Genomic DNA, 23,554 nt, shown 5'->3' with positions numbered 1-23,554 from the left:
AAATTTGCAACAAAAACAAGAGAGAACGCAGTAGTTAAGTTTCCCGGCTATAAGATACCCCATACTCTACCTGCACGAATAAGTAAAATATGCATATTGAAGTTGGTAAATGTATTTAACTATTTTCAAGGCTAAGCTAACAAATTTCCGATATTTATAATCAATACAATTGAGATCGAAAGCAAATGACCGATTGGGCTTATTAAGGTTTACTTTTCAACGATATTAATATACCCTTATATTCTGAGGATAATGGGTATAAACACAAAACACTGAAAAGAAGCTGCACGGCAGGTGCATGTAAATGTAAAAAAAATAAAAAAAAAAATAAAATAGACACCAGGTCCTGCGCATGTGACCTACTGAAGGGAATAGCAGTCAAGTGGAGTTGGTTCGGAGTTCGATGACGAACTCAGACATCTATTTGGCAAACTTTTCCATGTCTGAAAGTTAACCATTTTACATAAATATGCAGTTTTATTGAAAGTAAGCCAATCATTAATTACCTTGAAGCTATCGCACCAAGGGAAGGAAACTTAAAACGTTTTTATAGTATATATATATACAACCTCTTCTTTGGTATTTGATCAAAATCGGTTAAATAAGTCGCCTAGCTGCCATATTTCTCTCATACTGACCTATGGTTCTATGCCGATTTATCGCGTTGTGTAAAAGATATATTCTTAAAACATTCAAATAGATTCAAAAACATTGAAACTAAAATATTCGAATAACAAAATATTCAAATTTAAAAACCTCAAGAATATTACTCATACGCACTGATTGCTTAAACCATTAACCATTCGCACTGTTGCCTCTGTCCTGGCCGCAACGCTTCATTTGTAATAAAAAACGTGGAATCATGCCGTAAACAGATATTTATATACAGTCAGCATATTGCGCCATTTGGGCCGTGGGCAAACACAGGTGATGGGTGAAAACTTAAGGCTGGACGCAAATACAATACCTTGTGCAAATATCAGCTACAATCAAATGAAAAAACCACTTTTGCTTTTATTTGAAAGTTTCTTGTCTTTTATTAATATTTTACTTTGTGTTGCTTGCCATACAATATTTTGGTTTTTTGGGTTTTAATTTATTACATTTATTGCATGTTTGCTGTATGTTTGTTTAATTTTTACCTCTGCAATCTGTGTGTATTTTGTGTTTTTGCTTTTTTGCTTTTTATGCCCTACAATTGAACTAGAATTGAAGAGAAGGGTTTCGGCATGGCAGGGGATGCATTTTTTGTTGGCTTGTTTTTGTAGAGCATAACAAAGCCTTGTTTAGTGTTATACTTATTTATTTTTTTTGCTTGGGTTTCCTTTGCCTTGGTTTTTGTTTATTTCATGTTGTCTTAAGTTCGATTTTTTGATTTTGATTTGCATTTTGCGTTCTTATTCCTCTGGCCATTGTTATTGTTTGCTTCTTAAGTTTGCCAGCATGCATGTTGTTGTGTTTTGCATATAACAATATTAAAATATTTGAGAAGCCAAGACACACAGAGACGTACACAGGGAGAAAAGGGGGAGCCGGAAGGTTAGGAAATCTCCTTTGAATCTCCTCGCCCCGGCTGTGTGTTTCTGTGCGTTTTTGTTTTTGTTTTCGTTTTTGTGTTTGGCTTTTATTTGATTTCAATTAAATCGCTTGCTTAATTTTCTAGAAATTCTTTAGCCAATTTATTATAATTATTTGGCTTTTGTTTCTGCGTCTGGTTTGTATTTTCGTCATTATGCATAATATTTATTTGCTAAAGTAAATCGTTATGTGTTTTTCCATTCCTCGACTAAAGCTTAACTCGTTTTTTTTCGAATCGAAAAATAGGAAAAACATATAGTTAACTATGAGAAAAAAATGTATGTATATAATTATATATGAAACTCTTTGAGTTCTGCTAACAATTATGCATACTTTGGGGGCCTGCACTTAAACTAGTTAATTTTATTGTTTTACCTTTAGATAATTAGTACTTATTTGTGGTAATATGTCTCGTCGCTTTCATGTCGTTTTTTTGTATAGCTAGTTTATCTTTAATTTCTCAGCGCAGATCTAAAAAAAAAAAAATCGCTCATTCATTATCCATTCACTAATTCTAGCTCAAAAAAAAAATGTTCTTGGTTTTTGTGTGTTTTCCATTACAGGTATGTATATTTATTTATATTAATACATATGTGTATATATAGGTATATACGGCCATGGGTTGTGTACTTCTTACAATTAGTTTTAAATGGAGCTTAATTTGATTTAGATGCAACATTTACGGCTGAGATTTCGCTTTGATTTCACTTTATTTACATTGAAATTCCGCGATGCCGTCCGCTTTTAGATTTCTCGCATAGTGCTCTACTTTCAATTGTCATAACTAAACGAACGTTGAACGCGTCATCATGATTATCACTAACCTAGATTTTCTCTCTTTTTCTATATTTATCATTCTTTACCTTTTTTTGGGCTTTGGTTGGTTTTGGGTTTTCAATCGAAAATTAAATGCATTTCGGGCACATTCAAAACATAAAAATGCTTTTGCAATTGCTCTGATTGGTAAAAGTTTTTGACTCCATTTGAAATATGAAATATGGGAGCTTTTGCGCGTTTTTATTTTTATTTTTGTTTTTGTTTTTATTTTCGTTTTCATTTTCGTTTTTTGATTGCAGATTTGATTTGAAGGGGGTGCTGAAGTGGTTGAATTCACTTAATTCACTTAAAATTTCAATAAATCACGCCATCCATTTCACTATTAAAAGCGGATTTTATTGTTGAACACCAAAAATGTATACCACACATGCGGTAGATCCTCTTAAAACTCATTTATTCTCGAATGAGTGGGCGATTATTTTTGGGTATTATCATTTAAGCTGGATATCGACGCTATGTTTGCGGGAACTTCATTAATTACTAAAACCAACTCATTTCTAAAAAATTTAGCAAGTGATACTACTTAACACTGTTTAAAAGACTTTAAATTTTTAACTTTTCGATTACATGGTTTACATTTTTGAACATTGACACTTTTGTTTGCTAAATAAAACAAAACACATTTAATTCATGCCTGTATTGGTCAATAAATTCTTTGATTGGGACTAGTTAACTGACCTTAATGGAATTATCTAAAAATGAGATATAACTATAAATGCTTGTGATGATTAACAGTGTTGAAAATGTGTTAATATGCACACTCAGAAAAAAAAGTTTTTAAATTTGGAAGGCAGTAAGACATATTTAAATATTTAAATTATTTATGCTTCGACTGCAGAAGTATCTTTTTGTAGTTGACAATATAGATGTAATCACAAACAACAAAAAATACGAAAAAAATTTTCTGAGCATTCAGACTGTGTTAAATAGTTATATAATTTAAATATGTATAAACAAAGACTTAACTTATTTATCAAAAAATAATCAATGAAGGATGATACGTGAACGAAGTGTATCCAACCATTTTTTGTAGAATTTTTCGACCCCCTTCCACTTGGAACCTCCTTCCGCGCTTTTTCCTCGGGACAGACTGCCCCTGTTTAAGTTATTTACTTGCTTGACTCATTGTTCAATTGTGCGACTAACACACGCTCAAGTGGTTTGTATTGAGCACCACACCCGCCGCCATGTAACCGTTGTTCTGTCGGTGGGCATGGGCATGGCCATGGGCGTGGCCGTGGGCGTTGTGGGTGTGGTCGCTGTCCACCACGCCCGCCAGCGGACTGCCCGCCTTGCCCACGCCCACGCCCACGCCTACGCCAACGCCCATAATCGGCACACCGCCAATGGGCGTGGTGGCCGTGGTGGTGGTGGTGCCCGTACCCGTGCCACCTGTACTCAGGCTGGTCCCACTAATGTGCGCACTGATGCCGCTGGGCACACTGGACATGTGCGGCGGGCTGCCAGCATCGCCGGACTTGTTCGCTGCGGCCGCTGAAGCCGCTGCCGCTGCCGCCGCCGCCGCTGCCGCTCCAGCATTGGCGGCAGTCCTGGTCAGCTCCTCGTTGGGAATGGAGAAGTGGCGGTAGGATATGTACTCCGGCGGCAGGGCGGCCTGCCGCTTGGCGTTCTCGATGCGCTGCTTCTTCAGCTTGACATAGCTGAGCACCGAGATCATCACGATGAACACGATGATGCCCAGGCAACAGCCCACGATCAGGCCCAGTCGCCTGGTCAGGATGGAGTGTATGAAGCCGTTGCTGGCCAGCCCGTTCTCGTCGGTCACCAGGCTGGGCGTGGAGTCGAGGGTCTGCACGTCCGTGCAGGCCGAGATGTGCGAGTTCTTGAGCACCTCCAGCAGGGCGTGCTGCTCCCCACCGATGGCATTGTCCAGGTCCTGCTCCACATTCTGGTCCTGCACCATCGCCGCATTGGCATTGGCATTGGCATTGCGAGCGTGCTGATGCTGATGCTGATACGGCGAATAGGAGTCCGGCAGAGGGGCGGACATCATCAACGCCGAGTCCTCCTCGCGTATGGACTCGTTGGCATGGAGCCGCTGCAGTGCGTTCGCCAGCGGCTCCGAGAGCCAATTACCGCTCCCGATGACACAGATGTGATAGCGCGTATTGGGGCTCAGCTTGGTTAACTTCGTCGAGCTGGCCGTCCCATTTAGCCGCTTGCCGTGGATCTGCGGAATAAATTAAGCAGGTTCGTCTTCATTATCATTGTCATTCCCATACTCATTCCCATTTTCATTCCCATTTTCATCAGCATCGCCGATGCCGATGTCGATGCCGTGTCCCGCTTTATTAAAAACTTTCCCTGCGGCCCTCGACTTTTCCGCGGTAGCACAGTGGCTCTGGTGGGTCTTCCTACTGCCGGGTTAGAAATTGTAATGAGCGGACATGCAGCAGGGAGCTAATGCTTCCTAAAGAGGATTTATCGATGGGTTAGTGGCTAATTGACAGAATCAGTAGGTATTCAGGCACTTCGGTCATGCAGACATAACAAAAAGTGCCGCGAGGCTTTGCATAATTTCATGGAAATGAGTTCAGAACAATGTTTGTGAGCAGTGAGCTTGAGTTATATTCCTAAAAATTATAAATTGGGATTACTGGCCATACGGATTAAAAATGGCAAATGGCTTTGGATAGTGCCAGCGGTATACATAGATGATAGTTCCAGGGGTATACATTTAACACAATGGTCGACAGCAGATATATTCCCAAATATTACTCACAAAATGAACTAAATACTAAAGACAAGACTACATTTATAAAATCTGTTTAAGAAACAAAAAAATATACATAAATAAACAATTTTTTAATTGAAACATTTTCTGTAATGTAAAAAACATATTTTGATAAATATTTAATGTTTAAGTTTTTAGCCAAAGCGACAAAAAAAAAAGAAATAAACAAAAATTGTATTATTAAAACAACGTGTTTTTCGGCATAGAAAAATAATACAAGTAAAGTTATAAAAAAAATATTGGATTTTTGTAGGTGACAAGTTTAGTTTTATGAAAAATATAGCTAAACTAGTGTTTAATTTGAAAAAGTGAGTTTGGTATGAATTCATTATATTCAATTTTTCGACATTTCCAGTCACTGTGCCTCCAAAATCGAATGCGGCGCAGTGTCCTTCTTCCGAAACTCCCTGAACAATATGACAGAAGGCGAGCTCTAGATTAAGCGTTTATTAAAAGAAATTACGAGGATATCAGCCGGCAGCGCAGACCGTCAAATTAGTTTTAAATTTGATGCACTGGGAAAATAGCAGAAGTTTTCAAAGCCAACAAATATTGTTAAATTTTAATTGAAGCATTCGTACCACTTATGAAAGTAATTTCTTTTCAATTTAAGTTGTTTTAAGATAAGTGAGTTTCTAATTGAGTGAACTGACAAAACATAACAATTTCCAAAGTCGGAAAAAATTTTGGAGTAAATTATTGTACACTGGAAATACAAAATTTGAGCATTTGAAATCTAAATTTAAATTAAATATAAAATCATTTTATTTAATACAACAAATATTGAATTAAATGGTTTAATATAAAAATATTTTATTTAGAATGGGTCCTAATTGTTTTGAATGCCCTATATTTACATGTAATCTAAATATTCAGATATATAAAATCGATTTCGAAAATAGTCAGGGTATAAAATAATATGAAATACCATGTCAGTGCAGGCACTTACCTCATCTGTGGCGATGGGGAACCGCTCCCTGTCCCGCTCCCTCTCGCGCTCCCTCTCTCTTTCCCGCTGTTCGTGCTCCCGATTGCGATTCCGGTTCTGGTTCTGGTTCTGGTTTTGGTTCTGGCTTTGGCTCTGGCTTTGGCTCTGACTGCGCTCCCTGTCGGGGTCGTGACCCCTGACCCCATCCCGTTCACGGTCCGTTGGAGATCCGGCCGGAACGAGCCCGTCGCCGGTGGCGTGGTAAACAATTTCGAAGCCATTGAGGCCCAAATGGTCACGGCTCTGCCAGGACACGACCACCGAATAGGGCTGGATGTCCTGGATGGCCATTTTGGGTATTAGCGGGGCGTCGCAGAACTGCTGCGGCTCCATCCGGCCGAACACCTTGCCCCGCAGCTCCGTTGGATGTTCGCACCTCAGGTAATTAATGGAATCGCCGCCCAGCCCCCTTCCGCCCAGTCCGGCCAGGCCGCCCAATCCTCCTCCAGCGCCGGAGCCCGCGGCAAGCGACCATTTGCGATGATCCCGCAGCCATTCCCACAGTTTCTGGGCGTCGCAGCTGCAATGCAGTGGATTCTCTGAAACGAGCACGCAATAAGCAACAAATTGGCCATGACAACGGGTTGACACACACACACACACACACAGGTGCACAGGGCGAAAAGATGGGGACCTTTTGATACTTTTAAGATGGAGAACAAAAACGGTTTAAAATGTAAGCTTTCAAAATATTTAATTGGAAGTTTCCTTGGCTTAGCCCTTATATTTTGTTCATACAAATGTCTAAAAATATTTAAGACTCGTTTTCTCACCCGCACTTTAATTTGCCTGACATAATATAAACATTTCTGGTATTAGTTAAGGCTTTTCTAATTTCCTTATTTACTGTACAATTTTTAATTCATTATTTTTTTTTAACTTATTTTTTAAATATTTTAAACATTTTTGGACAATTTTTGACGATGAGTTCACTCTCTGTATAGAGTTGCTACCTTGCTGCCAACAAAGGCGGTAAAATTGTACTATCCTGTAAAGTGTACTTTGCATTGCGAACGTGAAAACAACGCCAAAAGTTTAAATCGCTTAAGTTTTTTGATCAACAAAATAAATTTTTTTTCAGCCTAGCACAAAGCATAAAAATTATATGAAGGGATGGCTGTAAAGTTGAAAGCTAAGCTAATGTAATGTAAATGTTACATTCTTGACAACTTTTGACCAGAAGGTATTTATTTATTGGAAACAATTAATAAACATTTTCATTTACAATACAAAAAAAATAAAATGCGGCATTAATCAATATTCGTTCTTTGTATATATTATATAAAATTAAATTATTAATATACCATCATAGCAGTACTTACCCTCCAGCTTGAGGGTCCGCAGATTGGTCTCCAGCGGCTTGAGCGGTTCGAGTGGCACCAGCTCGAAGTAGTTCTTGCGCAGATCCAGCACGTGCAGCTTCCTCAGGAAGCGGAAGGCGTCGTTGGAGAGGACGGTCATGCGGTTGCCCATGAGCAGCAGCTCCAGCAGGCCGTGCAGATGGCGAAAGGTCTTCTTGGAGACGCGGTCCAGCTGGTTGAAGCTCAGGTCGAGGGTCTGCATCTCGGCCAGGTCCGCGCTGAACTCCTCCAAATCCTTCAGCGTGTTGTGCGAGATGTTGAGGGAGCGCAGCAGGCGCAGGCCCTGCAGCCGCTCCTTGGGCAGCATCTCCAGCTCGTTGACGCTGAGGTCGAGGGTGAGCAGGTTGGTCAGCGACTTGAAGGCGCCCGGCGAGATCCTGGTGATGCGGTTGTTCACCAAATGCAGATGCTGCAGGGCCTGGAAGGCCTCGAAGTCCTTGGACGTCAGTATGGAGAGGTTCGTCTGGCAGATGTACAGCTCCTTGAGATACGGATACCGCTCCTCCTTCACCGTGTAGATGCGATTGATTGGGTTCCCGGTCAGATTGAGCCACGACAGCCGCGGTATGGACACATCCGATAATGCCGACGAGGGTATCTGCAGGAAACGGTTGCTAGACAGGTCCACCCGCTGCAGGTTGATCGAGTGGCGCAGGAAGTTGGCCGGCAGCGAGAGCAGCAGATTGCCGCTCAAATCCACGCTGTCCAGCTGGGTGAGATTGACGGCATTGAAGCCGCTCAGAGCCGTGATCCGGTTGTCCCGCAGCACGAGCTGCCTCAGATTGAGGGTGCCGCTCAGCTTGAAGAAGTCGATGGAGGCCAGCTGGTTGCGGGCCAAATCCAGGCTCTCCAAAGCGCTCAAATTGTAGAGGGCTATGTGGGGGAACTCGGCCAGCTGGTTGCGGCACAGCCTCAGCTCCTTGAACACATTCAAACCGCTAAAGATGTTGCGGTTCATCTGCGCCAGCCGGTTGTTGCACAAATCCAGCCGCACCAGGTTGGTGTTCTTGGCGAACAGCAGATCCGGTATCTGGCCCAGGCTGCAGTTGGCCATGGCCAGCTGCTGCAGGGAGCGCAGGCGGTCGAACATGCCGGCCATGATGCCGCCGGAGCCCACGTGGCTGAAGTTGTTGTGGCTGAGCAGCAGGCGGCGCAGATTGGGCATGTCCAGCTTCTGGATGTCCGCCGGATTCAGCTGGTTCCGCTCCAGACTCAGCTCGTTCAGGTTGGTCAGCGAGCGGAAGGCGTGCTGCTCCAGCTTCCGCAGCGAGCAGTTGGCCAGGCTCAACGAATGAAGGGGCAGCTCGTCCAGGAAGACGTCGCGGCTCAGCTGCACCAGCGGATTGTGCGAGAGGTCCAAGGACTTCAAGTTGCCCAGCTTGGCAAAGGCATAGCCCTCGATGGCCTCGATGTGGTTGCGGGCCAGGTTGAGCTCCTCCAGGGCCACCAGCGGGGCGAAGTAGTCGCGGCGCAGCTGACGCAGCTGATTGCCGCTCAAATCGAGGAACTGCAGCAGCGGCAGGCCGGCAAAGGTGTCCCGCTCCACGTCCCTGATCCGATTGTCGCTCAGATACAGCCGGCCCAGCTGGGCCGTGTCCGCGAAAAAGGAGCGCTCCACGCGGGCCAGCTGGTTGTCCTTCAGCCACATGATCTGCACCTTTCGCTGGCGCCGGAACGTGCGCGGATGCACCTTGTGCAGGTAGTTGGCCTCCAGCTGCACCGACAGCAGCGACGAGTTGTCCTCGGCGAAGATGTCCTCCAGCACGGTCAGCTGATTGTCCTGCAGATTGATGTGCTGCATGCTCTGCAGCGTGCTAAACGCCTGCGGCTCGATGTCCTCGATGCTGTTCTTCTGAATGTGCAGCTCCTGGAGGGCGGGCAGCGGCTCGAAGACGCCCTTGCGCACCCGCCGGATGCGGTTGTTGTGCAGCCGCACCTCCCTCAGGTGCTCCAGCTTCCGGAACATGCCGATCTCCAGGTCCTGGATCTCGTTGTTGTCCAGCGACAGGGACGTCAACTTGGTGCACTTATCGAACAGCGTGACCGGCAGCAGCGGTATGAAGTTGGAGCGCAGATACAGGTGGTCCAGATTGACCAGCGTACTGAACACGTTCGGATCGATGTGACCAATGGCATTGGACTCCAGGTAAATGACATCCACGTTCGTCGAGTTGGTGAACGCGTCCGCCGGCAGCTCCAGTATGTTGTTCTCGCTGAGAAACACCTCACGCAGCTGGGGCAGATCGGAGAAGACCCCACCGATGGCGTGGATGTGGTTGTGGCTCAGGTCCACCGTCTGCAGCCGCTTGTTCCGCCCGAACACCTTGGGGTCCAGGGTGATGATCCTGTTGTGCGACATGTCCAGCGACATCAGCTCGCGCAGGCTCTTGAACGCCTCCGGCTGGACCAGCTCGATCTGGTTGGCATAGAACGATAGCGTCTTCAGCTGCGGAAAGGCCCGGAAGCAGTCGTCCCCGATCTCGGCGAACTGGTTAGAGCTCAAATCCAGGAAGATCAGCGAGGGCAGCTGAAAGGCACCGGCCGCAGCCGCCGCCGCCGAGGCATTGTTCGTGGCCAGCTGAATGTCGCCGTAGAAGGTGGCTATCCGGTTGTTCGACAGCCGCAAAATGCGCAGGTGGTCCAACTTCCGCAGGGCCATCAGCGGGAACGTGCGCAGGCCGTTCTCCGATACGTCGATCTCCTGCATGCACTCCTCCAGTCCGGCGAACGCATGCTCCGGCATCCCCTGCAGCCGGTTCCCCTTCAGATTCAGCTTGGACAGCCGCAGCCCGTAGAAGCTGTAGTCCTCCACGCGCACGATCTCGTTGTAGTCGAAGTCCAGGGCCGTCAGCTTCTGCATGGAGCTCAGGGCACGGGATGGCATCTGCAAAATACAGGAGAGGAGGGGATGTATCAATGTATGTATACTAGGGGACAGCCATTGTTATTGCGACATTTTTGATCGGCATTACTACAATAATCGATCTATCCATGTCCGCATCATAGAGTAGGAAACTTATAGAGTCGGCATTTGCATAGAGTAAGAAATGTATAGAGGCACCATTTGCTCTACCGCTCTCTCGAATGAATTTTCCAGTGATGCCACCTAGGCTAAAAAAAGGGGAAAATTTCCGTCTCTCACGGTTCGATTCGAACTTGTAATTTGGTCGCGCGGAGAGTTTTTGCAGCCGAACTGCTCGCTCTTATTGCTAAGGGCTGGTGCGAGCAGTGCAGTTGCAAGTTCGCCGCGGGACCGAATTGCAAGTTCGAACCAAAAACTGACAAGTGGGGTGGGAAATCAAGTTTAGCTTCGAACATGGCTCTCAGCAGAGCTTGGGCAGAGGTTCGGGTGCCTCTATATATTGTTTACTCTATGGATAAGATATTCCCATGGATTTTACAAGATCTTTTTGCGTTTGAAGTTAAAGGGCCTTAACCCCTTTCTTAGCCCTCCAAATAAATAGCCACCCCACGTTTTGTTCTTCACAATCTTAATGTTTATTGATTAAGAATAATCCAGATTATGGGAATCGATTTCTGCTCGATTTGTGGACTTGCTTGGATGTCGCTCCGCGACGACAGTGCGACCTGCCTAAGGAGAACGCGATCCGGGGCGGTGGTACTGCTCGTAGCGCGGCGACGAGCGGCCGCGGGAGAAGGGGGAGCGAGAGCGGGTGCGGGAGCGCGAGCGGTAGCGGCGATTGTAGCGCGACCCTGACATTGATTGGGAGCGAGAGGAGCGGGAGCGTGGGAAGGACCTCGAGCGGGAGCGGGACATGGAGCGCGACTGGCCGTAAGAGCGGGAGCGAGAGCGGGACTGCGAGTTGTGACGCTGGCGCTGGCGGCGGTAGTTGACCGGCGAGTAGCGGCGGTAGTGGCGCCACGGAGCCTTCAGCATGCTCTCCTGGAAGGCGGACACCGTGATCCGCTTGCCGTCGATCTGGCCGCCATTCATGTGCTTGATGGCGCGGGCGCAGTCCTCGGGACGAGCGAACTCGACGAAGGCGTAGCCACGCCCCAAGCGTCCCTGGAACCGGTCCGTGGGAAAGTCGACGGCCGTGAGGGCTCCGAAATGACCGAAGATCTCGGTGATGTGCTCCTTGCTCACCTGGCGGGTCAGTCCCTTGATGTGGAGGCGCACAATGCGGACGGGTTGGCGGAATTCGATGGCGTGCTTGCCATTGCGATAGGCCGTTTGGTTGCCTTTGTCATGGGCTCCACCTCCTCTTGGTCCTCCTCCTGATCCACCTTCTCCGGATCTTCCTCCTCCTGCCCTTCCGGCTCCTCCTCCTGATCCTCCTCCTTTTCCCCTTCCGGAACTTCCTCCTGTTCCTCCTCCTGATCCTCCTCCTGTTCCTCCTCCGGATCCTCCTCCGGATCCTCCTCCGGATCCTCCTCCGGATCCTCCTCCTGATCCTCCTCCGGATCCTCCTCCGGATCCTCCTCCTGTTCCTCCTCCTGATCCTCCTCCTGTTCCTCCTCCGGATCCTCCTCCGGATTCTCCTCCGGATCCTCCTCCGGATCCTCCTCCTCCGGATCCTCCTCCGGATCCACCTCCGGATCCACCTCCTGATCCTTCTCCTCCGGATCCTCCTCCCCTTCCGGATCCTCCTCCTGATCCACCTACTCCGGATCCTCCTCCGGATCCTCCTCCTTGCTTGCACTGGTTCTCTGATAAAAAATATGGTGTGGTAAAAGTAATCATCTAGCTATTTAATCCAAAATTGCATATTTCATAAAATCATAATATTAAATACAATGCATTTTAAAGTGATTGGTTTAACATTCAAACTAATTTAAAACGGTGCCTATTTGACTTTGACTTCATATTAAATTTCATGTTTTAATATTAAAAATACATAATTAAATGAACAAAATATAAGAATTTAAATGGTTCTTATTTATTTAAAATGCATATTATTTAAGTTGAATATGGTCTAAATTTTAATTCAATTATCAGACATTAAAATCAGTTCCAAAATCAATTCCAAAAATATTTAAATTGAATAAAAACAGTCTCTTACCGTTGGATGCCCTCATCTTGGAGTTGGAGGAGTCCGTTCTCATCGGTGACTTGCCATTGGAGTCTGCTTGGCTGGCACTCGAATTGGGTCGAGTAATCTTTGCCGGAGCCTTCGCAGTGGAGCCACTGGCCACTGGGTTCCTGACCTGCCTGGGCACCACCTTCATGCCGCTGGATCTGGCTCCTCCGGCCATGATCCTGCCCATGGGCGGGGCACCCACAGTGGCCAGGCTCTTGGTGATGGTGATGGTCTTGGCCGGGATTTGGGCTTGGGCTTGGGCTTTGGCTTGGACTAGGACTTGGGCTTGGGCTTGGACTAGGCCTTGGGCTTGGGCCTGGGAGCCGGAGGAGCGCATGCGTGACTTGCGCTGGTAATGCTGCTCCAGGCGCAGCTCCCTGGCCAACGGAGCAGCGGGAGCAGGAGCCAAGACTGGTGCCGGCACGGGCTGCGGCTGGGTGATGAGCTCGGCCGGAATGGGTGTCGGCACGGGCAGCGGAATGGGGGCCGGTATCTGGATGGCCACCGGGTGGCTGCCGGAGGTGGAAACCAATCCCTCATTGACCACCACTTCCATCTTGGCGGCAGGGACGGCTCCTCGGCGACTGACCCTCCCGGACGGACGCTTCGAGGAGCGTCCATGGTCGGGGCGATGGCGACGCTGGCCAGATGGGCGCCCATGGCGGCGATGGGAGTGATGGCGCGGCGGCGAGTGACGGTGATGGTGCCGCCGATGGCGTCGATGGTGCCGGTGGTGGCAGCACGAGTGCTTCGCCCTCTTGGCGGCGGCTGCTTCCTCCGGCTCCTCCCCGGAGTCCTCGCTGCTCGAGACGGAGCTGGAGGAGCCGCTGGAGCCGCTAGAGCTGGTGTAGCTGGAGGATCCGGAGGATCCGGAGGATGCGGAGGTGCCCGAGGAGCTGTAGCTCGAGTAAGAGTCGCTGGTCTCGCTGCCGTCGCTGCTCTCGCGACGACTTTTACGCTGCCGCTTGAAAGGCGGCTCTCCCACTCTTTTACCCTTTCCCTTTGGCATCTCGATCCTAAGCCCTTCTCACTTACACTGCAAAAAAATGTACACTTCGCTTTTCGCACGTTTTTTTTTTTTTTTTTTTTTTAATTTTAGTTTTCCGGAGCTGCTATTGCTACGTTACTCACACTTCGGCGACTGCTGCCAATTAAATGGGGAAAATATATGCTGACAACTGTCATGCTGGAAAATGACAGGTGAGCAAAGGGAAAGGCAAAGGCAACGGCTACTCGATTGGAGATGGCCTGATTGCTTGTCTACTTCTGGGTTGCCAACATATTAGCAGTAAGAAAATTAGCTTTCAGTAAGTTTGGCAGTTGAAAACCATTGCAATAAAAGTGAAAAGGCAACTCTACAATATCTGGTAACAATTCATTTGGGAATTATTTTGGGTGAGCGAATACCCTGAGAATTCCCATTTCAATAATTACTGTGGGCATTTATTGAACTTTTGAGTTATTTGGCAAATTTGAAATCTACTTAAGTAAGTTTTGACGTTGGTCTGATTCGAACAGGGCTCGAACCTTAATATACGTTCAAGTTCTGGGTTACGAACCGGGCGGTTCCTTTAATAATGATAGCTTCAAATTATACATTTTGAATATTGCTCATACTGATTTATTTCTTAAAAAAAAAGAGAGCTTATATTATATTTATCTGTTTTAGGGACAGTCATATAAATCAGTTAAATTCTTTCTATATTATTACAAAGTTTCATACAGCTGAAATTTTTTTTTTTGATTTTACAGTTGTAAATAAAATTAAATAAATTTGTCTAATTCTTTTAAGGCAAAATTCAATTCAATTTATATAAATTGTTCACGTAATATGTGAATGGTATTCGCATGTTCCAACACCAATTTGAATAAATTGGTAAAAAATAAATAATTGATCTAAGGCACCAAATAAATAAAGGGCATACGAGTATTGTTTTCTTTGCTTACATTAAAATAGTTTTTGTCACCATTAATAACAAAATGCCAAATAAAATTAAATTTTTTTCTTTTAATTAAATGTATAAAAAAAAAATAAAATATACCCATACAAAGTCCGTTTTTTTTAATAAATTCCCTGGCTCTGCTTTTCAGTAAATATTCGTGATGTTTTGAAGAACTTTAGCTGCCAATGGCAACTGGAGCGTTGCAATTGAATATATTTTCTCGTATTTTCTTTGAACGACCACCCGAGTGGAGGGACTTTTAATTGCATTGATTGAGCAGACATTCCGCCACACTGGTCAAGTGTGGGTGGCCAAAGGATCGAAAGGATGCAGATGCATATGCAGATGCAGATGCAGTGTCACCTGACATGGACAAAGCGAATTACGGCCTTTTAATTAATGTACTGACATGGAAATTTATGGCAGTCGATTTTAATTTATTGAACCTTCGCGCTGCCGTTTGGCGCCATCAAGGACATCGAGAACTCCGCAGGATAGGCGACTCCGCCCCGATTCAACCGAAATTTATGGCCACGGGCTGGCCAGCGAAAAAATGGTCTGCCATAAAATGATATTTATTTTTATTGTTGGCACATTATGAAATATTTATGGGCATTTTGAATTCCAAAGACAGGCGGATAAAGTATATTGCGGCACTCTAAACCTTGATCACGGGTCGTTTCTTGGGGGCACAGGGACCACTGGCGCTACTGCCCCCCGGAATCCAGCGGCACTGGCTGAGACACGTCTCCCGGAGCAGCTCCTTGCCGGCATTCCGGCGGATGCAGTTCCGCTCCGGGAGGCGACAAGGTCGCAGCTTCGTGCAGGAATTGGTCGCCCTGTCGCGGACACAGATCAGCCGAGGGTCCTGCAGGTCCTTCAGGGTGCAGCGATCCCAGCAGCGATTGGGTCGCACAACGCTAGTGGCCTCAATGGCCACCACCACTGTGGCAATCAACAGGACAACGCTGAGTTTCGACATATTTGATGCTGCTATTGGGTTTGGTTTGTGCTTTAAGGCTTTAGGGCTTAACAAGATGCCTGAATCGACTGATGACTTTTCGCTCAAAAAGCGGAGTACTTATAGGTCTTCGAACACCAGAAATCAGGTGTTCGCCATAACATATGTTGCACTATTGTGTGGCCGCCTTTGTTGCTGGCTTGTAAACAAAATTTAACGGCGTTCAAATAAATCAATATTTCATTAAAAATTTATTTGCTAAGAATCAGCTGTAGATTGAAGAAGTCTGGCTTATAAAAAACTTTTAAAATAAAAAAAAAAAGTGAAAAGCTTTATGTTAAGCAAATATTAAAATTCCTTAAAAAAAATCAATTTCATTCAAACAATTCAATACGAAAATATTTATATTCTCAAACCCTTGCCAAACTAAACTTCATTCAGTAAGAATTTGTTTATTTTATAAAAATTTCCTCAACAAAAGAGTAATCCATATAGAGGTATGGCTTATAAAATATGTACGGGTAAATTCGTAGCAATACATATAAATTCGCTTCATGGTAATTGTTTTTATGTCAGATAAGCACATATAAAAGGTCTGTCGAATTTCATTCACATAAATCAATATGAAAATATTTATATTTTTAAAACAATATCAGACTTTTTTGTAGCTAAGTAAATAAGACTGTATAAATATCAACGCCTTTTACATTTTATTAAGTAAAGCCTTTTTTATTTTGTAAACAAAACAATCAGCTTTAAATGTAAAAAATGTAATTATGAAACCGTGAAATGTTAAATCTTTTCCGGGTAGTTCTTTGTATATCAGTAAGAAATGGTATAAAAAGCACCAACCAAGAATATCAGACGCAGCAGTGATTTTAACTTTAATCTGAATAATGTGCAAAATAAACTTGGCTTGGACTTTGGGTAGGAAGAAAATCTCTTTTTCTCAATTTGTTGTGATGTCAGGGATCAATTCGTTTTTTAGGGGATTTTTTTGCAATCCCATGTTCCAATTTGTCTGATTTGTATACCATTTTTGTTAAATTTTGCCAATTCCTTTTTAAACAAGATTGAAATAACAGAAATAGTTGACTCTTATAATCTTAAATTACGAATATTTTACTTCCGAAATCTAATAATTCACTGATAAAAAAAAAGATTTTAATATTAAATCAAAATATAAAGTACAATGCATTTTAAATTTAAATTTATTTTTATATTCAACTATTTTGGTTAATGTGCATTTCCTTTAGAATTGATATTTTTACGAAACGAAAACCCTGATAATACTTGTATAAATTACATGTTTAGGCATCGTACTTACTGCGATGGTTAGTGGCACCACTAGGACGACCACTAGGGAGCCCACTACCATTGAGTCGATTGTGATTCGTGTTCCAACGCCACGCCCCCTTTGCATACGTCCGCCCCAATGCATTCCCCACAGTCCGCGAGTGTGCGGTCGCTTTCCGAATGGTGAATGCCAGCGTTTCTCGAACATTTGCGCCCTGCTGGCCCTGAACCGCCATCGCAATCCCCTCCAGGTGGTTCACACCCGCGAGCTGGACTGCCGCGGAAGCCGCGGCGTGGGTGCTGAGAACCGGCGACCTTGCTACCACCCGTGCCCCGCCCGCCCGGTGGCCTGCAAAAGAACGCCCCCCGCGGAGGAGATCTGCGTCCGGTCGCGAAACTTGCAGAGCTGCAAGCTGCTGGCCAACAATTGCCAACTGCTCAACCAGAATTGCCACGCTCGGCCCAGAAACAGTGAGTAATTGGACACCCCTAGCCCTGGGCTCTTTTAAATCTTACCAAAACAAATTAGGTTCGTAATCACCTCAAAGCTAACATGGCTTTCAGTATAACAACTTAGAACATATTTTGATCTATTTTACCTTCTAGCTTAGACTTACAAAACTATAATTTGAGATCTATAACAATTAAATTTTACAGTTTTCCAAAAACATTTTTTCTCTATTCGAACAACCAAAAGCCAAATTACCCACATTCTACCAATAATGCCTTAATTCGCCCTAGCCCTCCTAATACTTAAGAATTTTGTTTTTTTTTAGTTTTCTCTGGAATACTTATTATTTTAAAAAGTCATATGGAACTAGTGCTCTATTAATATTATTTGGGTAGAATGTCTTTGAGTGTTTTTGTTTAAGGGCATAGCCAATGAATTTATTTAAGACAAACTTCTTTACAATTATAAAAATAGCAGATTTGACTCTTAAAATTGGCAATTGATTTAAATGTTTTTCAGACTGGCACCGCACCGATAAACGACGCTGTGGAAATCGAACGGTGGGCGATAAGCCAGATGTCTGTGAAAAGCTGCCCGTTCCGGTCACATCAAGACCAAGGCTACGGAATACATAAGCCGACCTTGGCTATTTATTATAATTTGACCTCCTGCTAGGGTCAAAAAAGTCGAAAGATAAATAAAATTTGAAGATAACATTTGTCTTTCATTTCGTAGTTTTGATGTAAACAAATGATTCGATATTACATACATTAATTGCTTTATTTTGATAACTCTAATAAGTTGTAAAATAACTTAACATCAAGTGCATCTGGTAAATGGTGTCTACCAAAGACTCGTTTAATTAAGCAAAAAGAGCTTAGTTGTAAAAAAATCAATGCCCTCAAGAAATTTTCCAAAAGTGTAGTCATTTTAAACAATGACGAAATTTGGGTTTGCTCAAGTTTTTTGGGTACTTATTTTTCAATTTAAGACAATGCCATTTTCTAAGTACATTTTTAAACGTGTCTTATTAAAATTTACATTACTTGGCGTTCCAGTAAAGTCTTCAATTTTTAAGGTCATACAAATCTCTTGGCATATAACTCATGTATGTCATTATTTTATGACCAATTTTTGCATTTTTAATAAGGGTGGGGGTCATCATTTTTTTGAAATTGGGAATTTAATGACGAATTCACCGAGGTATGACATTCCATCTTGTGGCCATTACTTCTCAGCGTTTTGATATAAAATCTGAATTTTAAAGTTTTTTTTTGTGGTTTTGGAGACTTGTCAAAAAAACAAAATCCTAAAGAGTCCATTTGTTGTAACTTGGCCAAAATTAGACGTATAGCCATAAGAGTGACTGTTTTGTAAAGCTGGCGACCTATACTACCCATCCACATTCGGTTTAGATAAATAAATTTTGTTTTGGTGAGAAAACAGATTTTTAAAAATCAATTTTTTGAAGAAATTAATTTTATGACCAATTTTTGCATTTTTGATAAGGGTGGGGGTCATCATTTTTTTGAAAATTTGAAAATATGAAAAAAATTTTAACTGGGAACGCCATTCGATTGGGAATTTAATGACGAATTCATCGAGGTATGACATTCCATCTTGTGGCCATTACTTCTCAGCGTTTTGATATAAAATCTGAATTTTAAAGTTTTTTTTTGGGGTTTTGGAGACTTGTCAAAAAAACAAAATCCTAAAGAGGTCTTTTGTTGTAACTTGGCCAAAATTAGACGTATAGCCATAAAAGTGACTGTTTTGGAAAGCTGGCGACCTATACTACCCATCCTCATTCGGTTTAGATAAATAAATTTTGTTTTGGTGCGAAAACAGATTTTCAAAAATCGATTTTTTTTTGCATTTTTGATAAGGGTGGGGGTCATCATTTTTTTGAAAATTTGAAAATATGAAAAACATTTTAACTGGAAACGCCATTCGATTGGGAATTTAATGACGAATTCATCGAGGTATGACATTCCATCTTCTCAGCGTTTTGATATAAAATCTGAATTTTAAAGTTTTTTTTTTTGGGGTTTTGGAGACTTGTCAAAAAAACAAAATCCTAAAGAGGTCTTTTGTTGTAACTTGGCCAAAATTAGACGTATAGCCATAAAAGTGACTGTTTTTTAAAGCTGGCGACCTATACTACCCATCCTCATTCGGTTTAGATAAATAAATTTTGTTTTGGTGCGAAAACAGATTTTCAAAAATCAATTTTTTGAAGAAATTAATTTTATGACCAATTTTTGCATTTTTGATAAGGGTGGGGGTCATCATTTTTTTGAAAATTTGAAAATATGAAAAAAATTTTAACTGGGAACGCCATTCGATTGGGAATTTAATGACGAATTCACCGAGGTATGACATTCCATCTTGTGGCCATTACTTCTCAGCGTTTTGATATAAAATCTGAATTTTAAAGTTTTTTTTGGGGTTTTAGCGACTTGTCAAAAGAACAAAAACCATAAGAGTCCTTTTGTTGTAACTTAGCCAAAATTAGACGTATAGCCAAGGAGTGACTGTTTTGTAAAGCTGGCGACCTATACTACCCATCCACATTCGGTTTAGATAAATAAATTTTGTTTTGGTGCGAAAACTGATTTTCAAAAATCAATTTTTTGAAGAAATTAATTTTATGACCAATTTTTGCATTTTTAATAAGGGTGGGGGTCATCATTTTTTTGAAAATTTGAAAATATGAAAAAAATTTTAACTGGGAACGCCATTCGATTGGGAATTTAATGACGAATTCATCGAGGTATGACATTCCATCTTGTGGCCATTACTTCTCAGCGTTTTGATATAAAATCTGAATTTTAAAGTTTTTTTTTTGGGGTTTTGGAGACTTGTCAAAAAAACAAAATCCTAAAGAGGTCTTTTGTTGTAACTTGGCCAAAATTAGACGTATAGCCATAAAAGTGACTGTTTTGGAAAGCTGGCGACCTATACTACCCATCCTCATTCGGTTTAGATAAATAAATTTTGTTTTGGTGCGAAAACAGATTTTCAAAAATCGATTTTTTTTTTGCATTTTTGATAAGGGTGGGGGTCATCATTTTTTTGAAAATTTGAAAATATGAAAAAAATTTTAACTGGAAACGCCATTCGATTGGGAATTTAATGACGAATTCATCGAGGTATGACATTCCATCTTCTCAGCGTTTTGATATAAAATCTGAATTTTAAAGTTTTTTTTTTGGGGTTTTGGAGACTTGTCAAAAAAACAAAATCCTAAAGAGGTCTTTTGTTGTAACTTGGCCAAAATTAGACGTATAGCCATAAAGTGACTGTTTTTTAAAGCTGGCGACCTATACTACCCATCCTCATTCGGTTTAGATAAATAAATTTTGTTTTGGTGCGAAAACAGATTTTCAAAAATCAATTTTTTGAAGAAATTAATTTTATGACCAATTTTTGCATTTTTGATAAGGGTGGGGGTCATCATTTTTTTGAAAATTTGAAAATATGAAAAAAATTTTAACTGGGAACGCCATTCGATTGGGAATTTAATGACGAATTCACCGAGGTATGACATTCCATCTTGTGGCCATTACTTCTCAGCGTTTTGATATAAAATCTGAATTTTAAAGTTTTTTTTGGGGTTTTAGCGACTTGTCAAAAGAAAAAAAACCATAAGAGTCCTTTTGTTGTAACTTAGCCAAAATTAGACGTATAGCCAAGGGAGTGACTGTTTTGTAAAGCTGGCGACCTATACTACCCATCCACATTCGGTTTAGATAAATAAATTTTGTTTTGGTGCGAAAACTGATTTTCAAAAATCAATTTTTTGAAGAAATTAATTTTATGACCAATTTTTGCATTTTTAATAAGGGTGGGGGTCATCATTTTTTTGAAAATTTGAAAATATGAAAAAAATTTTAACTGGGAACGCCATTCGATTGGGAATTTAATGACGAATTCACCGAGGTATGACATTCCATCTTGTGGCCATTACTTCTCAGCGTTTTGATATAAAATCTGAATTTTAAAGTTTTTTTTTGTGGTTTTGGAGACTTGTCAAAAAAACAAAATCCTAAAGAGTCCATTTGTTGTAACTTGGCCAAAATTTGACGTATAGCCATAAGAGTGACTGTTTTGTAAAGCTGGCGACCTATACTACCCATCCACATTCGGTTTAGATAAATAAATTTTGTTTTGGTGAGAAAACAGATTTTTAAAAATCAATTTTTTGAAGAAATTAATTTTATGACCAATTTTTGCATTTTTGATAAGGGTGGGGGTCATCATTTTTTTGAAAATTTGAAAATATGAAAAAAATTTTAACTGGAAACGCCATTCGATTGGGAATTTAATGACGAATTCATCGAGGTATGACATTCCATCTTGTGGCCATTACTTCTCAGCGTTTTGATATAAAATCTGAATTTTAAAGTTTTTTTTTGGGGTTTTGGAGACTTGTCAAAAAAACAAAATCCTAAAGAGTCCTTTTGTTGTAACTTGGCCAAAATTAGACGTATAGCCATAAGAGTGACTGTTTTGTAAAGCTGGCGACCTATACTACCCATCCACATTCGGTTTAGATAAATAAATTTTGTTCTGGTGAGAAAACAGATTTTTAAAAATCAATTTTTTGAAGAAATTAATTTTATGACCAATTTTTGCATTTTTGATAAGGGTGGGGGTCATCATTTTTTTGAAAATTTGAAAATATGAAAAAAATTTTAACTGGAATCGCCATTCGATTGGGAATTTAATGACGAATTCATCGAGGTATGACATTCCATCTTGTGGCCATTACTTCTCAGCGTTTTGATATAAAACTGAATTTTAAAGTTTTTTTTTGGGGTTTTAGCGACTTGTCAAAAGAAAAAAAACCATAAGTGTCCTTTTGTTGTAACTTAGCCAAAATTTGACGTATAGCCAAGGGAGTGACTGTTTTGTAAAGCTGGCGACCTATACTACCCATCCACATTCGGTTTAGATAAATAAATTTTGTTTTGGTGAGAAAACAGATTTTTAAAAGTCAATTTTTTGAAGAAATTAATTTTATGACCAATTTTTGCATTTTTGATAAGTGTGGGGGTCATTATTTTTTTGAAAATTTGAAAATATGAAAAAAATTTTAACTGGGAACGCCATTCGATTGGGAATTTAATGACGAATTCACCGAGGTATGACATTCCATCTTGTGGTCATTACTTCTCAGCGTTTTGATTTTAAAGTTTTTTTTTTTGGGGTTTTGGAGACTTGTCAAAAAAACAAAATCCTAAAGAGGTCTTTTGTTGTAACTTGGCCAAAATTAGACGTATAGCCATAAAAGTGACTGTTTTTTAAAGCTGGCGACCTATACTACCCATCCTCATTCGGTTTAGATAAATAAATTTTGTTTTGGTGCGAAAACTGATTTTCAAAAATCAATTTTTTGAAGAAATTAATTTTATGACCAATTTTTGCATTTTTGATAAGGGTGGGGGTCATCATTTTTTTGAAAATTTGAAAATATGAAAAAAATTTTAACTGGAATCGCCATTCGATTGGGAATTTAATGACGAATTCATCGAGGTATGACATTCCATCTTGTGGCCATTACTTCTCAGCGTTTTGATATAAAAACTGAATTTTAAAGTTTTTTTTTGGGGTTTTAGCGACTTGTCAAAAGAAAAAAAACCATAAGTGTCCTTTTGTTGTAACTTAGCCAAAATTGACGTATAGCCAAGGGAGTGACTGTTTTGTAAAGCTGGCGACCTATACTACCCATCCTCATTCGGTTTAGATAAATAAATTTTGTTTTGGTGCGAAAACAGATTTTCAAAAATCAATTTTTTGAAGAAATTAATTTTATGACCAATTTTTGCATTTTTGATAAGGGTGGGGGTCATCATTTTTTTGAAAATTTGAAAATATGAAAAAAATTTTAACTGGGAACGCCATTCGATTGGGAATTTAATGACGAATTCACCGAGGTATGACATTCCATCTTGTGGCCATTACTTCTCAGCGTTTTGATATAAAATCTGAATTTTAAAGTTTTTTTTGGGGTTTTAGGCGACTTGTCAAAAGAACAAAAACCATAAGAGTCCTTTTGTTGTAACTTAGCCAAAATTAGACGTATAGCCATAAGGAGTGACTGTTTTGTAAAGCTGGCGACCTATACTACCCATCCACATTCGGTTTAGATAAATAAATTTTGTTTTGGTGCGAAAACTGATTTTCAAAAATCAATTTTTTGAAGAAATTAATTTTATGACCAATTTTTGCATTTTTGATAAGGGTGGGGGTCATCATTTTTTTGAAAATTTGAAAATATGAAAAAAATTTTAACTGGGAACGCCATTCGATTGGGAATTTAATGACGAATTCACCGAG

General features: G+C 41.6%; 3 protein-coding genes across 4 annotated transcripts in view; 1 reads left to right on the top strand and 2 right to left on the bottom strand.

Moving 5' to 3' along the window:
* Positions 1-1,006: 1,006 nt before the first annotated feature.
* LOC128265743 (chaoptin) overlaps positions 1,007-23,554 on the bottom strand; it is a 75,443-nt gene continuing 52,895 nt past the window's right edge. For both annotated transcript variants that reach the window (XM_053001944.1, XM_053001943.1), the window contains exons 4-6: positions 7,481-10,403; positions 6,120-6,697; positions 1,007-4,606 (exon numbers count right to left, since the gene is read on the bottom strand). In XM_053001944.1, the coding sequence (XP_052857904.1) occupies positions 3,557-4,606; positions 6,120-6,697; positions 7,481-10,403 (4,551 nt within the window). In that variant the 3' untranslated portion in view covers positions 1,007-3,556. The remainder of the gene's footprint in view (positions 4,607-6,119; positions 6,698-7,480; positions 10,404-23,554) is intronic.
* LOC128265745 (hornerin) lies at positions 11,041-13,726 on the bottom strand. The gene is made up of 3 exons (XM_053001951.1): positions 13,693-13,726; positions 12,544-13,597; positions 11,041-12,190 (listed from the first exon to the last, which is right to left on the bottom strand). The coding sequence occupies exons 2-3, from the start codon at positions 13,568-13,570 to the stop codon at positions 11,112-11,114; spliced, it is 2,106 nt and encodes a 701-aa protein (XP_052857911.1). The 5' UTR covers positions 13,571-13,597; positions 13,693-13,726; the 3' UTR covers positions 11,041-11,111.
* LOC128265746 (uncharacterized) lies at positions 16,329-17,926 on the top strand. The gene is made up of 3 exons (XM_053001952.1): positions 16,329-16,392; positions 16,780-17,232; positions 17,732-17,926. Exons 1-3 carry the CDS (start codon positions 16,362-16,364, stop codon positions 17,845-17,847), a joined length of 600 nt encoding a protein of 199 aa, XP_052857912.1. The 5' UTR covers positions 16,329-16,361; the 3' UTR covers positions 17,848-17,926.

The sequence above is a fragment of the Drosophila gunungcola genome, unplaced genomic scaffold (genome assembly GCF_025200985.1).
Source record: "Drosophila gunungcola strain Sukarami unplaced genomic scaffold, Dgunungcola_SK_2 000152F, whole genome shotgun sequence".
Classification (NCBI taxonomy): domain Eukaryota; kingdom Metazoa; phylum Arthropoda; class Insecta; order Diptera; family Drosophilidae; genus Drosophila; species Drosophila gunungcola.
This window is presented reverse-complemented; position numbering and strand designations above follow the sequence as displayed.

Bases quoted from the DNA above. Each gene is read 5' to 3' on its own strand.
- LOC128265745 (XM_053001951.1), bottom strand. From the start codon at position 13,570: ATGCCAAAGGGAAAGGGTAAAAGAGTGGGAGAGCCGCCTTTCAAGCGG. The intron at 12,191-12,543 runs GTAAGAGACTGT...ATTTTTTATCAG, and splicing joins CAAGATGAGGGCATCCAACG to AGAACCAGTGCAAGCAAGGA.
- LOC128265746 (XM_053001952.1), top strand. From the start codon at position 16,362: ATGTGCAAAATAAACTTGGCTTGGACTTTGG. The intron at 16,393-16,779 runs GTAGGAAGAAAA...TTACATGTTTAG, and splicing joins AAACTTGGCTTGGACTTTGG to GCATCGTACTTACTGCGATG. The intron at 17,233-17,731 runs GTGAGTAATTGG...AATGTTTTTCAG, and splicing joins CCACGCTCGGCCCAGAAACA to ACTGGCACCGCACCGATAAA.